Source organism: Vulpes vulpes, unplaced genomic scaffold, assembly GCF_048418805.1.
Source record: "Vulpes vulpes isolate BD-2025 unplaced genomic scaffold, VulVul3 u000000667, whole genome shotgun sequence".
NCBI lineage: Eukaryota > Metazoa > Chordata > Mammalia > Carnivora > Canidae > Vulpes > Vulpes vulpes.
Genome location: NW_027325819.1, coordinates 322,432 through 344,292, shown reverse-complemented (window position 1 = coordinate 344,292; position 21,861 = coordinate 322,432). Strand labels below are relative to the sequence as shown.

Here is a 21,861-nt window from a genome sequence, read left to right as displayed (position 1 = left end):
CTTTCCAATTGGCATAGAAATGTACTCAATTAGCAAGTATTTATTTCAGAAATACCCACAAGGATCTGGAATATTTGTGTGTGTGTGTGTGTGTGTGTGTGTGTACACATGTCAGGAAATTGCCTTTCTTATTAATTGCAGTCTGCATTACAGTGGACTCCAGTCAAAGATGGGTAATGTCCACAGAGGCATCTTCCACAGAAGATGGTATTTAATTGTAAATTGGAAGGATGAAGGAATGAGATTTGGCAAGAAGGAGGAGAAATACCCCTGTTGTAGGCAAAATAAACTGAGTAAAGGTGTAGAAGAGAGGAAAAGGCTACCAAGAAGATTAATTGGGTTAGATCAAAGCATTGGAACAAAACAAGTGACGTAAGAAGATATGTAACATAAGTTGAAATAGTAAAATAAGAGTATTTTTCCTGAACAGTCTTGAGCTTACCTGTAAAAATGGTGCCTAGTTCCTAGGGCAGAGCAGGCATGTACAAGAAGGACTAAACATTTCTTAGCCACTTTAGCAGTATGAGGATTGAAGGACCAAGGGGTACTGTGTTGTGGCCCAGGATATATGTGGCTTGAGGAACCTTAGCAGAAGATGACAGTGGGAAGAAAGGAGTGCATGCTTTATGTGTGTGTGCTAAGCCTTCCTTAGAATCTTTATCCTCCTAATTATCTTTTTGGTGATTTCCAAGCAGATGACCCCATTGGAGGATATTGACAGGAACCACGGTGATCCATTTTTCAACTCAATATATGCCAAGGATATCTTCAGTTACATGAAGGAGAGAGAGGTATGTAGGTGGCTGTTGGAGGGGGAGGATTTCTAGGTTTCATATTCTCATCATTCATTCCATCCTTCAAATGCAAGTTGAAAGGGGAGGTAATAATGACGATTAAAATAATAACAGCAACAACTGACATCTACTGGTATCTTAGTGTAAGTTAGACATTGAGGGCTAAGGGGTTTATAGCATTATCTTCTCCCCATAATTTCATGATGGTATTATTATCTCCTTTTTATAGATTGGAGAAACTGCTAAGAGTCACACAGCTAGTATACAGTAGAGCTGGGATATGGTCTAAAAGTCTGAGTACCTTGAAGACCATAAGCCTCCACTCTAATTGTTGAGGAGACAGTGTCTAGTAGTCTCTGAGTGGCTGCTGTCAGAAATCTTTTGCCCTTTCTATGCAAGTATCTGGCATCATATGTAAAATCACTCTCCAACCTGGTGAAATTTTCTTCCTCCTTTGAGATCTGCTGGTCTCCTTGACCACTAAAATTCATTGACTCCAAGTTTTCTTCTCTCTCTCTCCGGAACAGATGGGACCAAGATTATCTACCAACTAAAATTTTAGCAAGCCATGAATAAGAGGGAGGATGAAAATTTTGTCTTTTCTCTAGAGGCATTATGTTTGGTTAACTGATTCCAGATTCTTCACTTTTTCTAGTACAGCCTGGAGGACGTAAGAGATAACTTTGTTATACTACACATATAGGCCTTAGCTCAGCAGTGTCAGTTTCACTTGGGATCTTGTTAGAAATGCAGAAACCTAGCCCCACCTGGCCTTCTAAATTAGAAAGTGAGTTTTAAAGATCCCCAGGTGCTATGTGTTAAAGTTTAAGAAGCACTGCTCTACATAGCATGGCATTGTGCCTTAGATTAAATTGCAAAGAAGGGGCAGAACCTGTTTGGTATTCATCCAGAGTCATATATGTGCATTCCTGCCCATATTCCATTTTCTCCCTGGAATCCTCGATAGCCAACCTGATGCTTGAATATGCTGTGCAACCATTTCCTAAGGATAACTAGAACTTGTCTGGAAAAGGATACTCTGATCTGCCCCATCTGATACCAGCTGAAAATAATGAATTAGAACTGAAGAAGTTAATTATGTTGTTACAGTTTCTTTTTCTGAGATTAGTTGCAAGTACTTTTTTCATAAGTTACAATTTTTGAACTATAAGAAGAGTTTATGGATTAATATTTCGTTTTTATTGCTTCCAGGAAAAGTTCATACTTAAAGAATACATGAACAAGCAGACTGACATCAGTAGTTGCATGAGGGCCATTCTTGTGGACTGGTTGGTAGAGGTTCAGGTAAGCCTGGCAACTGCTGCTTTAAGGGGCTGCTCTTCTCTTTATTGATTATTCATTCAGTATCACCAGATGCCAAGCATGGTAAAAATTTTCCGGATCTACAGAGCTGACCCATGGTTCCTGCCTTCAGGGAGCTTGTGATCTAGGGGACAGGATAAGACATGCAGAAAGATAAGTAAAATTAAAAAAAAGAATATATTAGGTACTATAAGAATGTTATACATAAGATACTATGAAAACTCAGTGGAAGGAGAGAATATTTGTAGAATAGGCAATGATGGTATGGTAGTTTAATCATTCTCAGAATTCTGTAAAAGTCTATTTAGTGATTTGAATAGAGGTGAGTGACAAAGTCTTTCAAGCTGTGGGTGAGACTGGGTAATAGGAAGGGCAGTGTGGCAGACATGGCAGAACCAGACATGGAAGGAGCTATTTATTCAGGGTTGGATGTTGAGAGAATACTGCTGTGAAAACTTAATTATCAGTTTACACGAAGGAAGGATAGTCCAGAATAGTCCCTGGCACATAGTGGAGTGCCAATAAATATTTGTTGATGAATGGCATTGAATGGCTTGCTATGGAGTTTGTAAGAAAATATAAGGCATAGGCTATGTCCAGAAGAGTCTTAACAATATAATTGGAAAGAAAAGGTAATATAGTTTAATATACTTTATTGAGTGTCAGAGAGTGGTTCAGAGTCACTTTGAAGTAACAGACTAGGAAAATATGGTAGACATGATATATTTGGATATCAGCAAAGCATGAAAATGCTTCTCATCTTATAGAAATAATGAAGAATAATAAATTAGGTAATAGGATTGCCATGGACATTGTTCTTTTTTTTTTTCAAAAAAGATTTTATTTATTTATTCATGAGAGACACACAGAGAGAGGCAGAGACATAGACAGAGGGAGAAGCAGGCTCCCTGTTGGGAGGCTGATGTAGGACTCCATCCCAGGACCCCGGGATTGCGACCTGAGCCAAAAGCAGATGCTCAACACTAAACCACCCAGGTGCCCACCATGGACATTGTTCTAATCAACATTTTTATTAGTGATATAGATGAGAACAGAAAACATACCCTCATCAAATATTGCATGGCATGAGACTTGGAATAGGGTTCAAAATAAATGGATATCAGAGATAAAATACCTCTATTAGCTGGAATGATGAACTGAATCTTTTTTTAAAAAAAATTTATTGTTATTTTTATTGCACATTCACATTTGTTATAGCAAAGTAATAAATTATAATTACCTGTGATCCTGCAATCATAATGATTATTAATATTTGTGTGTGTATATTTAAAAGGAGGGATACCTCCTTTTAAAGTGATGAGCATCTACTTTAGGGGTGCACCTTTAGTGCATGGATCATAGAATCACAAATGCCCAGGTCCCATCCCATACTATCAAATCAGAATTGTGGGAGTGTGTCCCAGGCACATACATATACATTTTTTGTTATTTTAAAACATTTCGTATTACTTTATTTTATTTATTTACTTTATTTTATTCATCATGATAAGTATGCTATTTAATCGCCGTCACCTATTTTACCTATTCCCCTACCCACTGCCCCTCTGGTAACCATCAGTTTATTTTCTATAGTTAAGAGTCTGTTTCTTGACTTACCTTTTTCTTTTTTTTTCTTTACTTCTTTGTTTTGTTTCTTAAATTCCAAATATGAGTAAGATCATCTGATATTTGTCTTTCTCTCATGGACTGACTATGCTTAGCATAATACACTCTAGCTCTATTCATGTAATTACAAATGGCAAGATTTCATTTTTTTTATGGCTGAATAATACCCCATTATGTATATGTACCACATCTTCTTTATCCGTTCATCTATTGATGGACAGTTGGGCTGGTTCCATAGTTTGGCTATTGTAAATAATGCTGCAATAAATACAGGGCTGCATGTATCCCTTTGATTTAATGTTTTTGTATTTTTTGGGCTCCATAAGTGATGTTAATGTACACCTTTTGATAGAGAATCACATTTCTAGAAAATATGTATACTGTTTTTATAACTCTAATTTTTATATTTTTGAACAGTAAAGTGGACCTTTGGATATATAGTTCTATGAAATTTTAACATTTAATTTTTTAAAAGATTTTATTTATTTGAGGAAGAGGGGCAAGATGGTGGAAGAGTAGGGTCCCCAAATCACCTGTCCCCACGACATTACCTAGATAACCTTCAAATCATCCTGAAAATCTACGAATTCGGCCTGAGATTTAAAGAGAGAACAGCTGAAACACAACAGTGAGAAGAGTTCGTGCTTCTATCAAGGTAGGAAGACGGGGAAAAAGAAATAAACAAAAGGCATCCAAGGGGGAGGGGCCCCGCAAGGAGCCGGGCTAAGGCTGAGGCAAGTGTCCCCAGGACAGGAGAGGCCCGTCCTGGAAAGCAGGAGCTGCACCAATCTTCCCGGGCGGAAAGACACCCGCAGGGAGTTAGAGCAGGACCCAGGAGGGCGGGGATGCCCTCAGGCTCCCTGGGACACTAACAGACACCTGCTGCGCGCGCAAGAGTGCACTGAGCTCCCTAAAGGGCTGCAGCGCACACACATTGACCCGGGAGCAGATCTGAGGGGCTCCGGCGCGGCTCTGTGCGGAGGGGGCTGCGCGGCTCCGGGAGCAGCTCGGCAGAGGCGGCTCCGGCAGAGGAAGAGGCTCCATGCGGAGGGGGCTGCACGGCTACAGGAGCAGCTCGGAGGGGCTCGGGCGGCGGCTCCGCAGAGAGGCCCCAGAGCACAGGGCGCCAGGACACAGCCCAGGATCTGGCCTCCCCCAAGGACAGGCAGAGGCCAGGAGGGACCAGGACAGCAAGGACACTCCTGCCCCGAGCTGAGCAGATCAGCGCCCTGCCCCGGAGCCTCCAGGCCCTGCAGACGGAGAGCCCTGGAGTTACTGCGGATTCAGCCCAGGTTTCCAGAGCTGCCATAGCCACTGTGGCTGTTCCTCCTGGGGCCTCACGGAGTAAACAACCCCCACTGAGCCCTGCACCAGGCAGGGGGAAGAGCAGCACCCCCAAGTGCTAACACCTGAAAATCAGCACAGCAGGCCAATCCCCCAGAAGACCAGCTAGACGGACCAGTTCCAGGGGAAGTCAAGGGACTTAAAGTATACAGAATCAGAAGATACTCCCACGTGTTTTTTGGTTTTTTTTGATTTTTGTTTTTTTTCTTTCTTTTTGATTTCTGATTGCTTCCCCCACCCCTTTTTTTCACCTTTCTTTCTTTTTCTTTCTCTTTTTCTTCTTTTTTTTCCTTCTCTTTCTTCTTTTTCTTTTTTCTTTTTCTCTTTTCTTTCCTTCTCTCTCTTTTTCTCCTTTTCCCAATATGACTTGTTTTTGGCCACTCTGCACTGAGCAAAATGACTAGAAGGAAAACCTCACCTCAAAAGAAAGAATCAGAAACAGCCCTCTCTCTCACAGAGTTACAAAATCTGGATTACAATTCAATGTCAGAAAGCCAATTCAGAAGCACTATTATACAGTTACTGGTGGCTCTAGACAAAAGCATAAAGGACTCGAGACTTCATGACTGCAGAATTTAGATCCAATCAGAAAGAAATTAAAAATCAGTTGAATGAGATGCAATCATAACAAGAAGTCCTAACGACGAGGGTTAACGAGGTGGAAGAACGAGTGAGTGACATAGAAGGCAACTTGATGGCAAAGAGGGAAATTGAGGAAAAAAGAGACAGACAATTAAGAGACCATGAAGACAGATTAAGGGAAATAAACGACAGCCTGAGGAAGAAAAACCTACGTTTAATTGGGGTTCCCGAGGGCGCCTAAAGGGACAGAGGGCCAGAATATGTATCTGAGCAAATCCTAGCTGAAAACTTTCCGAATCTGGGAAGGGAAACAGGCATTCAGATCCAGGAAATAGAGAGATCCCCCCCTAAAATCAATAAAAACCGTTCAACACCTTGACATTTAATAGTGAAGCTTGCAAATTCCAAAGATAAGGAGAAGATCCTTAAAGCAGCAAGAGACAAAAAGTCCCTGACTTTTATGGGGAGGAGTGTTAGGGTAACAGCAGACCTCTCCACAGAGACCTGGCAGGCCAGAAAGGGCTGGCAGGATATATTCAGGGTCCTAAATGAGAAGAACATGCAACCAAGAATACTTTATCCAGCAAGGCTCTCATTCAATATGGAAGGAGAGATAAAGAGCTTCCAAGACAGGCAGGAACTGAAAGAATATGTGACCTCCAAACCAGCTCTGCAAGAAATTTTAAGGGGGACTCTTAAAATTCCCCTTTAAGAAGGAGTTCAGTGGAACAATCCACAAAAACAAGGACTGAATAGATATCATGATGACACGAAACTCATATCTCTCAATAGTAACTCTGAACGTGAACGGGCTTAATGACCCCATCAAAAGGCGCAGGGTTTCAGACTGGATCAAAAAGCAGGACCCATCTATTTGCTGTCTACAAGACACTCATTTTAGACAGAAGAACACCTACAGCCTGAAAATAAAAGGTTAGAGAACCATTTACCATTCAAATGGTCCTCAAAAGAAAGCAGGGGTAGCCATCCTTATATCAGATAAACTAAAATTTACCCCAAAGACTATAGTGAGAGATGAAGAGGGACACTATCTCATACTCAAAGGATCTATCCAACAAGAGGACTTAACAATCCTCAATATATATGCCCCGAATGTGGGAGCTGCCAAATATTTAACCAATTAATAACCAAACTGAAGAAATACTTTGACAATAATACACTTATACTTGGTGACTTCAATCTAGGTCTTTCTACCCTCGATAGGTCTTCTAAGCACAACATCTCCAAAGAAACGAGAGCTTTAAATGATACACTGGACCAGATGGATTTCACAGATATCTACAGAACTTTACATCCAAGCTCAACTGAATACACATTCTGCTCAAGTGCACATGGAACTTTCTCCAGAATAGACCACATACTGGGTCACAAATCGGGTCTGAACCGATACCAAAAGATTGGGATCGGCCACTGCATATTCTCACACCATAATGCCTTGAAATTAGAACTAAATCACAACAGGAAGTTTGGAAGGACCTCAAACACGTGGAGGTTAAGGACCATCCTGCTAAAAGATGAAAGGGTCAACCAGGAAATTAAGGAAGATTCATGGAAACTAATGAGAATGAAGAAAGAACCGTTCAAAATCTTTGGGATGCCACAAAAGCAGTCCTGATGGGGAAATACATCGCAATACAAGCATCCATTCAAAAATTGGAAAGAACTCAAATACAAAAACTAACCTTACACATAAAGGAGCTAGAGAAAAAACAGCAATGGACCCTATGCCCAGAAGAAGAAGAGAGTTAATTAAAATTCGAGCAGAACTCAACGAAATTGAGACCAGAACTGTGGAACAGATCAACAGAACCAGGAGTTGGTTCTTTGAAAGAATTAATAAGATAGATAAACCATTAGCCACCCTTATAAAAAGAAGAGAGAGAAGACTCAAACGAATAAAATCTTGAATGAGAAAGGAGAGATCACTACCAACACCAAGGAAATACAAATGATTTTAAAAACATACTATGAACAGCTCTATGCCAATAAATTAGGCAATCTAGAAGAAACGGACGCATTCCTGGAAAGCCACAAACTACCAAAACTGGAAAAGTAGAAATAGAAAACCTGAACAGGCCAATAACCAGGGAGGACATTGAAGCAGTCATCAAAAACCTCCCAAGACACAAGAGTCCAGGGCCAGATTGCTTCCCAGGGGATTTCTATCAAACATGTAAAGAAGAAATCATACCTATTCTACTAAAGCTGTTTGGAAAGATAGAAAGAGATGGAGTACTTCCAAATTCGTTCTAGGAGGCCAGCATCACCTTAATTCCAAAACCAGACAAAGACCCCACCAAAAAGGAGAATTACAGACCAATATCCCTGATGAACATGGATGCAAAAATTCTCGACAAGATACTAGCCAATAGGATCCAACAACACATTAAGAAAATTATTCACCATGACCAAGTAGGATTTATCCCTGGGACGCAAGGCTGGTTCAACACTCGTAAAACAATCAATGTGATTCATCATATCAGCAAGAGAAAAACCAAGAACCATATGATTCTCTCATTAGATGCAGAGAAAGCATTTGACAAAATACAGCATCCATTCCTGATCAAAACACTTCAGAATGCAGGGATAGAGGGAAAATTCCTCGACATCTTAAAAGCCATCTACGAAAAGCCCACAGCAAATATCATTCTCAATGGGGAAGCACTGGGAGCCTTTCCTGTAAGATCAGGAACAAGACAAGGAATGTCCACTCTCACCACTGCTATTCAACATAGTATTGGATGTCCTTCCTAGCCTCAGCAATCACACAACAAAAAGACATTAAAGGCATTCAAATTGGCAAAGAAGAAGTCAAACTCTCCCTCTTTGCCGATGACATGATACTCTACATAGAAAACGCAAAAGCCTCCACCCCAAGATTGCTAGAACTCATACAGCAATTTGGCAGCATGGCAGGATACAAAATCAATGCCCAGAAATCAATGGCATTTCTATACACTAACAATGAGACTGAAGAAAGAGAAATAAAGGAGTCAATTCCATTTACAATTGCATCCAAAAGCATAAGATACCTAGGAATAAACCTAACGAAAGAGGTAAAGGATCTATACCCTAAAAACTATAGAACACTTTTGAAAGAAATTGAGGAAGACACAAAGAGATGGAAAAATATTCCATGCTCATGGATTGGCAGAATTAATATTGTGAAAATGTCAATGTTACCCAGGGCAATGTACACGTTTAATGCAATCCCTATCAAAATACCATGGACTTTCTTCAGAGAGCTAGAACAAATTATTTTAAGATTTGTGTGGAATCAGAAAAGACCCTGAATAGCCAGGGGAATTTTAAAAAAGAAAACTATAGCTGGGGGCATCACAATGCCAGATTTCAGGTTGTACTACAAAGCTGTGGTCATCAAGACAGTGTGGTACTGGCACAAAAACAGACACATAGATCAATGGAACAGAATAGAGAACCCAGAATTGGAACCTGAACTTTATGGTCAACTAATATTCGATAAAGGAGGAAAGACTATCCACTGGAAGAAAGACAGTCTCTTCAATAAGTGGTGCTGGGAAAATTGGACATCCACATGCAGAAGAATGAAACTGGACCACTCTCTTTCACCATACAGCAAGATAAACTCAAAATGGATGAGAGATCTAAATGTGAGACAAGAATCCATCAAAATCCTAGATGAGCACAGAGGCAACACCCTTTTTGAACTCGGCCCCAGTAACTTCTTGCAAGATCCATCCACAAAGGCAAAAGAAACAAAAGCAAAAATGAACTATTGGGACTTCATCAAGATAAGAAGCTTTTGCACAGCAAGGGATACAGTCAACAAAAGTAAAAGACAACCTACAGAATGGGAGAAGATATTTGCAAATGACATATCAGATAAAGGGCTAGTTTCCAAAATCTATAAAGAACTTATTAAACTCAACAGCAAGGAAACAAACAATCCAATCATGAAATGGGCAAAAGACATGAAGAGAAATCTCACAGAGGAAGACGTAGATATGGCCAACAGGCACATGAGAAAATGCTCTGCATACTTGCCATCAGGGAAATACAAATGAAAACCACAGTGAGATACCACCTCACACCAGTGAGAATGGGGAAAATTGACATGACAGGAAACCACAAATGTTGGAGAGGATGTGGAGAAAAGGGAACCCTCTTACACTGTTGGTGGGAATGTGAACTGGTGCAGCCACTCTGGAAAACTGTGTGGAGGTTCCTCAAAAAGTTAAGAATAGATCTGCCCTACGACCTAGCAATTGCACTGTTGGGGATTTACCCCAAAGATTCAGATGCAATGAAACGCCGGGACACCTGCACCCCGATGTTTCTAGCAGCAATGTCCACAATAGCCAAACTGTGGAAGGAGCCTCAGTGTCCATCAAAAGATGAATGGATAAAGAAGATGTGGTTTTTGTATACAATGGAATATTACTCAGCCATTAGAACCGACAAATACCCACCATTTGCTTCAACGTGGATGGAACTGGAGGGTATTATGCTGAGTGCAGTAAGTCAATCGGAGAAGGACAAACAGTGTATGTTCTCATTCATTTGGGGACTATAAATAATAGTGAAAGGGAATATAAGGGAAGGGAGAAGAAATGTGTGGGAAATATCAGAAAGGGAGACAGAACATAGAGACTCCTAACTCTGGGAAATGAACTAGGGGTGGTGGATGGGCGGAGGGTGGGGGGTGGGGGTGAATGTGTGACGGGCACTGAGGGGGACACTTGACGGGATGAGCACTGGGTTTTATTCTGTATGTAGGTAAATTGAACACCAATAAAAAATTAATTTATTAAAAAAAAGATTTCATTTATTTGAGAGAAAGAGAGCGAGCACGAGCACTCATGAGCAGGGGAAGGTCAGCGGAAGATGCACACTACCTGATGGGGCTCGATACCATGACTCTGGGCCCATGACCTGAACCAAAGGCAGACACTTAACTGACTGAGTCGCTCAGGCACCCCAATATTTGTTTTAAAGTAAGATTCACAAGAAGTTGCAAAAAACAACTTAACCCTTCACCTAGTTTCTCCCAATGGTAACATTTTACATAACTATATTTTAGCGTCATAATTAAGGTCCACAGGCCTCATTTAAATTTAATCAATTTTACATGTACTTATTTGTGTGTATTTAATCTGTATAGTTTTATCAAACATAAAAATCTTATAAGCACTGCCACTACAGTTGAGATACACAACTATTCCATTACCACAGAGATCCCCTTATGTTACCCTTTTATGGCAACAGTCTTTTTCGTCCCCTCACCCTCCTGTCCCTGAGAACTCCTAATTTGTTTTTCATGTCTATAACTTTATAATTTCATAAACGTTATATAAAGGGAATCACAGAGTACATAACCTTTTGAGATAACTTACCATTCACTATACTTCCCTTGAGATTCGCCTATATTTTTTAAAAATTTATTTATTTATTTATTTATTTTTGATAGTCACAGAGAGAGAGAGAGAGAGAGAGAGAGAGAGAGAGGTAGAGACATAGGGAGAGGGAGAAGCAGGCTCCATGCACCGGGAGCCCGATTGGGATTCTATCCCGGGTCTCCAGGATTGCGCCCTGGGCCAAAGGCAGGCGCCAAACCACTGCGCCACCCAGGGAGAGATCCACCTATAGTGCTTGAGTTCTAGTTGCTCTGTATCCTTGTCAGCACTTGGTATTAGTATTTATTAATTTTAGCCATCTAATAGGTGGGTAGAGGAATCTCACCATAGTTTTAATTTGCATTTCATCAAGGGCTAATAATGTTGAACATCATACTCGCTTGTCATCCAAATATCGTCTTTGGTGAAGTGTTTTAAGTCTTGCCCATTTTTTTAAATGGGGCAGTTTATTTTCTTTGTATCAAGTTACTGAGAGTTCTTTACAAATTCTGTATACAAATCCTGTGCTGGATATGTTATTTACAAATATATCCTACCAATCTGTAGCCTTTTTATTCTCTTATTTGGGTCTTTCACAGAGCAAAAGTTTTTAATTTTGATAAAGTCTGGTTTTTCAGGATTTTCTGTTATGGATTGTGCTCTTTAAGGATTCTTCCCCTAAACCTAGGTCATGAATATTTTCTCTTATTTTATCTACAAGTTTTATAGTTTTAATATTAAATCTGTAATCCATTTTGAGTTCATTTTATAAATAGTATGAGTTTTTAAGGTCGAATCCTTTTTTTTTTTTTTTTTTGCGTATGGCTTTCTGGTTATTCTAACACCATTTTTGGGAAAATATACTTTTTTCCCCACCAAATTTCTTTTACAGCTTTGCCAAAAATCTACTGACCTTATTTGTGTGGATCTATTTCTATACTTATTTCTATACTTTATTCTGTTTTATTGATCTCTGTGTCTGTCACTCTGCCAATATCACACTGTCTTTATTCCTATATTTTAGAGTAAGTCTTAAAACTGGGTAGTGTGATCCTTCCAACTCTTTTTTTCTCCAAAATTGTTATTCTAGTTCCTTTGCTTTTCTATATAATTTTAGAATCAATTTGTCCATATATACAAAAAAATCCTGTTGAGATTTTGATTGGAATTGAGTTACATCTTGTGCAGAAAAGAATTAACAGGCCAAATACTGCTATCCTTAGAAAGTCCTGTTTTGCAAAGTTGGGCCTTGTCTGGGCATCTGAGAAGTTGACTGGTAAACAGTTTGCTATACTGCTATAAAAACCTCCCTTAATGATAACTGTGCCTAAACTCTTTGTATAAACAGTGTGGTTTATTATGAGCACCTGCTTTCCTTTTGTGAGTCTGAAATTTGGGGACATACTAAGCAGAGGATGTTTAAAATGACCAGCCCCCAGTAAAATCTTAGGGATTGAGTCATTAACGAGTTTCCCTGGTAGGCAGAACTTTACTTGTATTGTCACATCTCCTTCCTGGAAGAATTAAATGTATCCTGAGCAACTGACTCTATTGGGGTAGGATTCCTGGAAGCTTGTTTCTGGTTTTTGGCAAGCTTTGCCCATGTTCTCATTTACTTGATTTTGCTTTCTATCTTTTGTTATATAATAATCATAGCTGTGATTATGACTATATGCTGAGTCCTGTGACTAGGAATCACTGTACCTGGAGGTGGTCTTGGGGATCATCAACACACATCTGTAGGTGAATTTGGAAGGAATTGACATCTTTTCTCTGTTGAATCTTTCATATCAATGAATGTGACATGTCTTTCATTTATTTCGGTTATCTTTGATTTCTGTCTTTTTACCATATAGATCCTTACATGTTTCATTACATTTATACCAAATATTTTTTTCTTGGATCTATTGTAAATGATATTTTTTAAAATTTAGTTTTCCATTTGTATACTACTGGTATAAAATATTGAAATTGGTGTGTTGACCTTGCTAAAAATTACTTATTCATACTTAGAGTTCTTTTTTTTTTTTTTTTTTGGATTTTTTTAAATTGGAGATCAATTTGCCAACATATAGTATAACACCCAGTGCTCATCCCATCAAGTGCCCCCCCCTCAGTGCCCGTCACCCAGTCACCCCATCCCCTCACCCACCCACTTCCCCTTCCACTACCCCTTGTCCCCTTGTTCCTTTCCCAGAGTTAGGCATCTCTCATGTCCTGTCACCCTCACTGAATTTCCCACTCATTTTCCCCTTTCCCCTTTCCTCTTTATTCCCTTTCACTATTTTTTATATTTCCCAAATGAATGAGACCATATTTTTGTCCTTCTATGATTGACTTATTCACTCGGCATAATACCCTCCAGTTCCATCCATGTTGAAGCAAATGGTGGGTATTTGTCATTTCTAATGGCTGAGTAATATTCCATTGTATACATATACCATATGTTCTTTATCCATTCCTCTTTCTTTTTTTCAAATTTATTTAATCATGAGGGACACAGAGACAGAGACACAGGCAGAGGGAGAAGCAGGCTCCATGCAGGTAGCCTGATGTGGGACTCGACCCCAGGTCTCCAGGATCACACTCTGGGCTGAAGGCAGCGGTAAACCTCTGAGCCACCCGGGCCGCACTCCATTCCTCTTTTGATGGACACTGAATCTTTTTCCACAGTTGGCTACTGTGGATATTGCTGCTATAAATATCGGGGTGCAGGTGTCTTCGGTTTTTCACTGCATCTGTATCTTTTGGGTAAATCCCCAGAAGTGCAACTGCTGGGTCGAAGGGTAGCGCTATTTTTAACTCTTTGAGGAACCTCCATACAGTTTTCCAGAGTGGCTGTACCAGTTCACATTCCCACCAACAGTGCAGGAGGGTTCCCCTTTCTCCACATCCTCTCCAACATTTGTTGTTTCCTGTCATGTTAATTTTCCCCATTCTCACTGGTGTGAGGTGGTATCTCATTGTGGTTTTGATTTGTATTGCCCTGATGGCAAGGGATGCGGAGCATTTTCTCGTGTGCTTGTTGGCCATGTGTAGGTCTTCTTTGGTGAAATTTCTCTTCCTGTCTTTTGCCCATTTTATGATTGCATTGTTTGTTTCTTGGGTGTTGAGTTTCATAAGTTCTTTATAGATCTTGGATATTTAAGCCCTTTATCTGATATGTCATTTGCAAATATCTTCTCCCATTCTGTAGGTTGTCTTTTAGTTCTGTTGACTGTTTCTTTTTGCTGTGCAGAAGCTTCTTATCTTGATGAAGTCTCAATAGTTCATTTTTGCTTTTGTTTCCGTTGCCTTCATACATGTATCTTGCAAGAAATCGCTGTGGCCAAGTTCAAAAAGGGTGTTGCCTGTATTCCCCTCTAGGATTTTGATGGATTCTTGTCTCACATTTAGATCTTTCATCCATTTTGAGTTTATTGTTGCATATGGTGTAAGAGAATGATCTAGTTTCATTCTTCTGCATGTGGATGTTCAAATTTCCCAAAAGCATTTATTGAAGAAACTTTATTTTTCCAGTGGATAGTCTTTCCTGCTTTGTCAAATATTAGTTGGCCATAGAGTTGAGGGTCCACTTCTGGGTTCTCTATTCTGTTCCATTGATCTATGTGTCTGTTTTTGTGCCAGTACCACACTGTCTTGGTGACTACAGCTTTGTAGTACAACCTGAAATCTGGCATTGTGATGCACCTGTCTCTGGTTTTCTTTTTCCATATTCCCTTGCCTATTCAGGGTCTTTTCTGATTCCACACAAATCTTAAGATGATTTGTTCCAACTCTCTGAAGAACGTCCATGGTATTTTGATAGGGATTGCATTAAATGTGTAAATTGCCCTTGGGTAGCATTGACATTTTCATAATATTAATATTTCTAATCCATGAGCATGGAATATTTTTCCCTCTCTTTGTGTCTTCCTCAATTTCTTTCAGAAGTGTTCCGTAGTTTTTAGGGTATACATCCTTTACCTCTTTGGTTAGGTTTATTCTTAGGTATCTTATGCTTTTGGGTGTAATTGTGAATGGGATTGACTCCTTAATTGACTCCTTTCTTCAATTTCATTGTTAGTGTATAGAAATGCCACTGACTTATGGGCATTGATTTTGTATCCTACCACACTGCCAAATTGCTGTATGAGTTCTAGCAATCTTGGGGTGGCTTCTTTTGGGTTTTCTTTTCTTTTCTTTTTAAATATTTCATATATTTATTTATGAGAGACACACATAGAGAGAGAGGTAGAGACACAGGCAAAGGGAGAAGCAGGCTCCATGCAGGGAACCCGACACGGGTCTTGATCCCAGGTCTCCAGAATCATGCCCTGGACTGAAGGTGGTGCTAAACCACTGAGACACCCAGGCTCCTCTTTTTTGGGATTTCTATGTACAGTATCATGTCATCTGCGGAGATGGAGAGTTTGACTTCTTTGCCAATTTGAATGCCTTTTATTTCTTTTTTTTTTTGTCTGATTGCTGAGGCTAGGACTTGTAGTAGTACGTTCAATATCAGTGGTGAGAGTGTGCATCCCTGTCGTGTTCCTGATCTTAGGAGAACGGCTCCCGTTGTTTCCCCATTGAGAATGATATTTGCTGTGGGCTTTTTGTAGATGGCTTTTAAGATGCTGAGGAATGTTCCCTCTATCCCTATACTCTGAAGAGTTTTGGTCAGGAATGGATGCTGTCTTTTGTCAAATGCTTTTTGTGCATCTAATGAGAGGATCCTATGGTTCTTGTTTTTTCTCTTGGTGATATGATCTCTCATGTTGATTGCTTTACAAGCGTTGAACCAGCCTTGCATCCCGGGGATAAATCCCACTTGGTCATGGTGAATAATCTTCTTAATGTATTGTTGGATCCTATTGGCTAGTATCTTGTTGAGAATTTTTACATCTGTGTTCATCAGGGATATTGGTGTATAATTCTCCTATTTGGTGGGGTCTTTGTCTGGTTTTGGAATTAAGGTGATGCCGGTCTCATAGAATGAGTTTGAAAGTCTCTTTCTATGCTTCAGAACAGCTTTTGTAGAATAGGTATTGTTTCTTCCTTAAATGTTTGATAGAATTCCCCAGGGAAGCCATCTGGACCTGGACTTTTGTGTCTTTGGAGGTCTTTGATGACTGCTTCAATGTCCTCCCTGGTTATTGGCCAGTTCAGGTTTTTTATTTTTTCCTGTTCCAGTTTTGGCAGTTTGTGTTTTTCCAGAAATGCATCCATTTCTTCTAGATTGCCTAATTTATTGGTGTATAGCTGCTCATAATATGTTTTTAAAATCGTTTGTATTTCCTTGGTATCGGTGGTTATGTCTCCTTTTTCATTCATGATTTTATTAGAGTCTTTTCTCTTTTGTTTTTAATAAGACTAATAAGACCTAAACCTTTAGGTTTATCTATCTTATTAATTCTTTCAAAGAACTGACTCCTGGTTTTGTTGATCTGTTCTACAGTTCTTCTGGTTTCTATCTCATTGAGTTCTGCCCAAATCTTTATTAACTTTATCCTTCTACTTGGTGTAGGTTTCATTTGCTGTTCCTTCTCCATGTCCTTTAGGTTGAAGGTTAACTTGTGTATTTGAATTTTTTCCAATTTTTTGAGGGATGTTTCTACTGCGATGTATTTCCCTCTTAGGACTGCTTTTGCTGTATCCCAGAGGTTTTGAACGGTTGTGTCTTCATTCTCATTAGTTTCCATGAATCTTTTTAATTCTTCTCTAATTTCCTGGTTGACCCATTCATCTTTTAGCCAGGTGCTCTTTAACCTCCACATGTTTGAGTTTCTTCCAAATTTCTTCTTGTGATTGAGTTCTAGTTGTTTCAAAGCATTATGGTCTGAACATATGCAGGGGACAATACCAATTTTTTGGTATCAGTTGAGACCTGATTTGTGACACAGCATGTGGTCTATTCTGGAGAAAGTTCTGTAAATGTCTGTGAAATCCATCTGGCCCAGTGTATCATTTAAAGCTCTTGTTTCTTTGGATATGTTGTGCTTAGAATAGCTGTCTTTTTCAGAACGCACCGTGTAGAAGTCTCTCAGTATTAGTGTGTGATTATGTAAGTATGTCTTTACTTTGGTTATTAATTGATTGCTATCCTTGGCAGCTCCCACATTAGGGGCATAAATATTCATGATTGTTAGGTCCTCTTGTTGAATAGACCCTCTAACTATGATATAGTGTCCCTCTTCATCTTTTACTACAGTCTTTAGGATAACCTTTATCTGATATGAGGATTGCTACCCCTGCTTTCTTTTGAGGACCATTTGAATGGTAAATGGTTCTCCAACCTTTTATTTTCAGGCTGGAGGTGTCCTTAGGTCTAAAATGAGTCCTTTGGAGACAGCAAATAGATGGGTCTTGCTTTTTTATCCCATCTGAAACCCTGCGTCTTTTGTTGGGATCATTAAGCCCATTCATATTCAGAGTTACTATTGAAAGATGGATTTAGTGTCATCATAATACCTCTTCAGTCCCTATTTTGTGGATTATTTCTTTGGACTTTTTCTTTTAAAAGAAAAAGCCCCTTTATATTTCTTGCAGAGCTGGTTTGGTGGTCACATATTCTTTCAGTTACTGCCTATCTTGGAAACTCTTTACCTCTCCTATTGTGATTGAGACCCTTGCTGGATAAAGTATCCTTGGCAGTATGTTCTTCTGATTTAGGACCCTGAATATATCCTGCCAGCCCTTTATGGCCTGCCAGGTCTCTGTGGAGAGGTCTTCTGTTAATGCAATATTTCTCCCTATATAAGTTAGGGATCTCTTGTCTCTTGCTGCTTTAAGGATTTTCTCTTTATCTTTGGAATTTGCAAGTTTCACTATTAAATGTCGAGGTGTTGAATGGTTTTTATTGATTTTATGGGGCGACCTCTCTATCTCCCAGATCTGAATGCCTGTTTCCCTCCCCAAATTAGGGAAGTTCTCAGCTCTGATTTGTTCAAATATGCTTTCTGGTCCTCTGTCCCTTTTGGCGCCCTCTGGAACCCTAGTTAAACGTAGATTTTTCCTTCTGAGGCTATCATTTTTTTTCCCTTAACCTTTCCTCATGGTCTTTTAATTTTTTTCTCTTTTTTCCTCAGCTTCCTTCCTTGCAATCAACTTGTCTTCTATCTTACTCTTGTACCTCATTAACCCTCGTCATTAGGACCTCCAGTTTGGATTGCATCTCATTTAATTGATTTTTTATTTGGCCTGATTACATCTAAATTCTTCAGTCATGAAGTCTCTTGAATCCTTTATGCTTTTTTCCAAAGCCACCAGTAGCTTTATAATTGTGCTTCTGAATTGGCTTTCTGACATCGAATTATAATCCAAGTTTTGTAACTCTGTGGCAGAGAGTACGGTTTCTGGTGCTTTCTTTTGTGGTGAGTTTTTCTTTCTAGTCATTTTGCTTGCTCAGTGCAGAGTGGCAAAAAACGAGTTGTACTGGAAAAAGGAAGAGAAAAAAAGAAAAAACAAAAAGCAAAGAAAACCAAGGAGGGGTGTCTTCTGGTTATAAATACTGTAAATCCCTCTATTTCCCCTGGAGTTTTCCAGTGCTGCTGGGCCAAGAACTTGCTCTTCCCCTGTCCTTCCAGCTGGTCTTCTGGGGGAGGGGCCTGCTCTGCTGATTCTCAGCAGTGTGCCCCTGGGGGAGCTGCCCCCCCCCCCGCCAGGTGCCGGGCTGTTTATCCTGTGATGCCCCTGTTCCCTGGCAACCGCGCTCCATCCCAGACACAGGGTGACACCTGGAGGAACAACCACACTGGCGGCGGCCAGCCTCCCAGCTCTGGAGTCCGCTCCCGCAATAACTACCATAGTCTCCCAGTCCACACTGCCCTGGATCCTCTGGGGGTGGGACATGTTGACCTGCACAGCTTGGGGGTGCCGGCAGCAGGAGCGTGCTAGCTGTCCTGTGTCCTCCCTTCTTCCGCCTGGCCCCAGGGAGCGCAGGATCCTGGGTTGCGTCAGCTCCGCTCCCTGTGATCTGGGCCTGTGTTGCTGGATTCGCCCTCCTGGGTCCGTGGCTCCGGAAGACAGTAGGGTGCAGTCCCCTCCATCCGGAGCTGCCGCCGGAGCTTCTCCCTGAGGCCCCACAGGGCGCACGCTCCAGCTCTTTACCGAGCTCCTCCCACAATCTGTGGCGTGCTGACCCCCTGGGGTGCAGCTCCTCTGTTAGTGGCTCCAGGGGACTGGAGGCTCCACTGCCCCCACTGCAGTTCTGCCGGGTTTCCCTGCTAAGTGCCTTTCCTCCCGGGAACAATTGGTCCAGATTTTTAAAGTTCCTGCTTCTCCGGGGCTGGGTTTTCACCGCCCGGCCTTAGCCTGGCTCCTTGCGGGGCCCCTCCCCCACTGGATTCTTTTTTAGTTTTATTTTTCCACCTTCCTGCCTTGTTAGAAGCACAAAGTCTTCTCTCTGTAGTGTTCCGGCTGTTCTCTCTTTAAATCTCAGGTGGAATTCGTAGTTTTTCCAGATGATTTGAAAGTTATCTAGGTAAATTGGTCAGGCTGGGTGAACTTGGGGAACCTTCTCCTCCACCATCTTGCCCCGCCCCCTCCAGGAGTTCTTTATTTTATAAATTTTTTGAAATTAGCTACATAGACAATTATGTCATTTGCAAATGGGGACAATTTAGTTCTTCCTTTCCAACATGCATGCTTTTATTGCATTGCATAGGATTTCTATTATGATATTGAATAGGAACAGTGACAGTGGACAACCTTGCCTTGTTCCTGATTTTAGGAAGAAACCAGTTAATCTTTCACCATTAGTGTGATCTTACCTGTAGAGTTTTTGTAGATACCCTTGATCAGGTTGAAAAATTTACTTTCCATTCCTAGTTTGCCCATATATGTTTTTCATGAATGGATATTGGATTTTGTCAAGTGCTTCTTCCCTGCAGCTGTTGATACAATTGTATTTGTTTTAGACTATAATATGGTGGATGACATTGATTGATATTCAAATATTAAAGCAGTCTCATTCCTGGGATAAACCTCACTTGGTCCTAGTGTATTATTCTTTTTATATATTGCTGGATTTTATTTGCTAATATTTTGTTGAGGATTCTTACATCTATGTTTACGATGTATGTTTTTCCATAGTATTCTTTTTTTATACTGTCTTTGTATGGTTTTGGTATGAGACTGATACTGACTTCATCCAATAATTTGAGAGTATCCCCCTCTTCTATTTTCTGGAAGAGGTGTGTAGAATTAATGTTCTTTATTTAAATGTTCTGTAGAATTCACAAGTGAAGTTATTTAGGCCTGAAGTTTTTCTTTCTTTTTCCTGAAGGATTTAACTAAGTATATATTTTTTAATGGTTATAAGATTATTCAAGTTACCTATTTTGAGGTGACTTTTGGTTTGTGGTTTTTAAGGAATTGGTCCATTTCATCTAATTTATATGCATAGATTTGTTCATGTATTGCCTTATTATTCACTCTTTTGTGTCTTTTTATCAATCTTGCTAGAAGTGTATCAATTTTATGGATCTTCTCAACGAACCAGGTTTTCATTTCATTCATCTTCTTACTGTATTTCTGTTTTCATTTCATTCATTTTCTTACTGTATTTCTGTTTTCAGTTTTCAGTTCCAATGTTTGTAGTTCCTTTGGGTTTGATTTGCTCTTTTTCTAGTTTCTTAAGGTGGAAACTTCTCTAATAATAGAAGCATTTAATGATCTAAATTTCTCCCTAAGCACTGCATGCCTCAACGTTTGCGAGACATCCTCTTTGATCCTTGGACTATTTAGAAGTTTGTTGTTTAACATCCAGGTGTTTGGAGTTTTTGCTATTATTTTGTGTTATCAATTTCTGATTTAAATCCATTATGCTCAAAGAAAACACTAGGTATGATTTTAATTCTTTAAACATTTTAAAGGGTTATCACCCAGGATATGGTCTGTCTTGATGAATGTTCCACATGCACTTGAGAAAATGTATATTCTGTTGCTGTTGAATGGAGTGCTCTATAAATGTCAATTGCGTCCAATTGTTTCATCTTGTTAATTTCCTATGCTTGCTGTTTTTCTGTGTACTAATTCTGTTGCTGAGAAGAGTACTGAAATTTTCAATTATAATTGTGAGTTTGTACATTTTTTTTCAGTTTTGTCATTGCTTTGTGTATTTTGAAAATCTATTAGGAACGTACACATTGAAGATTAGTTATATCCTCTTTAGAGTGTTTTGTGACTTACATTTTTTCTCATGTTACAGTGTTCATGTAATTGTGATATCTTTCCAGTTAAATTGACATATTTCTTTTTTTAAAGATTTTATTTATTTATTCATGAGAGCCAGATAGAAAGAGAGAGAGAGAGAGAGAGAGAGAGAGAGAGAGAGGTGCAGAACAGGCAGAGGGAGAAGCAGGCCCCATGCAGGGAGCCTGATGTGGGACTTGATCCCGGGTCTCTAGGATCAGGCCCTGGGCTGCAGGCGGTGCTAAACCGCCGAGTCACCCAGGGATCCCCAAATTGACATATTTCTGTATCAGTTATATTGACAATGTGGTATTCTGTTCTTCAACTGTCATTATTTATCCAACCTCCTATTAATGTACATTTAGGTTATTGCTAAATTTTGCTCTTAGAGTAAATACCCAGTAGTACAATTGCTGGGTCCTATCACAGCTCTATTTTTAACTCTTTGAGGAACGTCCACACAGTTTTCTTTTTTTCTTTTCTTTTCTTAAAAAAATTTTTTTGTATTTATTTATGATAGTCACACACAGAGAGAGAGAGAGGCAGAGACACAGGCAGAGGGAGAAGCAGGCTCCATGCACCGGGAGCCCGACGTGGGATTCGATCCCGGGTCTCCAGGATTG

At 39.9% G+C, this 21,861-nt stretch overlaps 1 protein-coding gene across 6 annotated transcripts in view; it reads left to right on the top strand.

Moving 5' to 3' along the window:
* Positions 1-21,861, top strand: part of CCNB3 (cyclin B3) — a 104,236-nt gene that overhangs the window by 33,558 nt on the left and 48,817 nt on the right. For all 6 annotated transcript variants that reach the window (XR_011999377.1, XR_011999378.1, XR_011999376.1 and 3 more), the window contains exons 6-7: positions 696-791; positions 2,007-2,099. Coding sequence is in view for 3 of the 6 variants with exons in the window: in XM_072746353.1 (XP_072602454.1) it covers positions 696-791; positions 2,007-2,099 (189 nt within the window). In the remaining 3 variants the exon portion in view is untranslated. The remainder of the gene's footprint in view (positions 1-695; positions 792-2,006; positions 2,100-21,861) is intronic.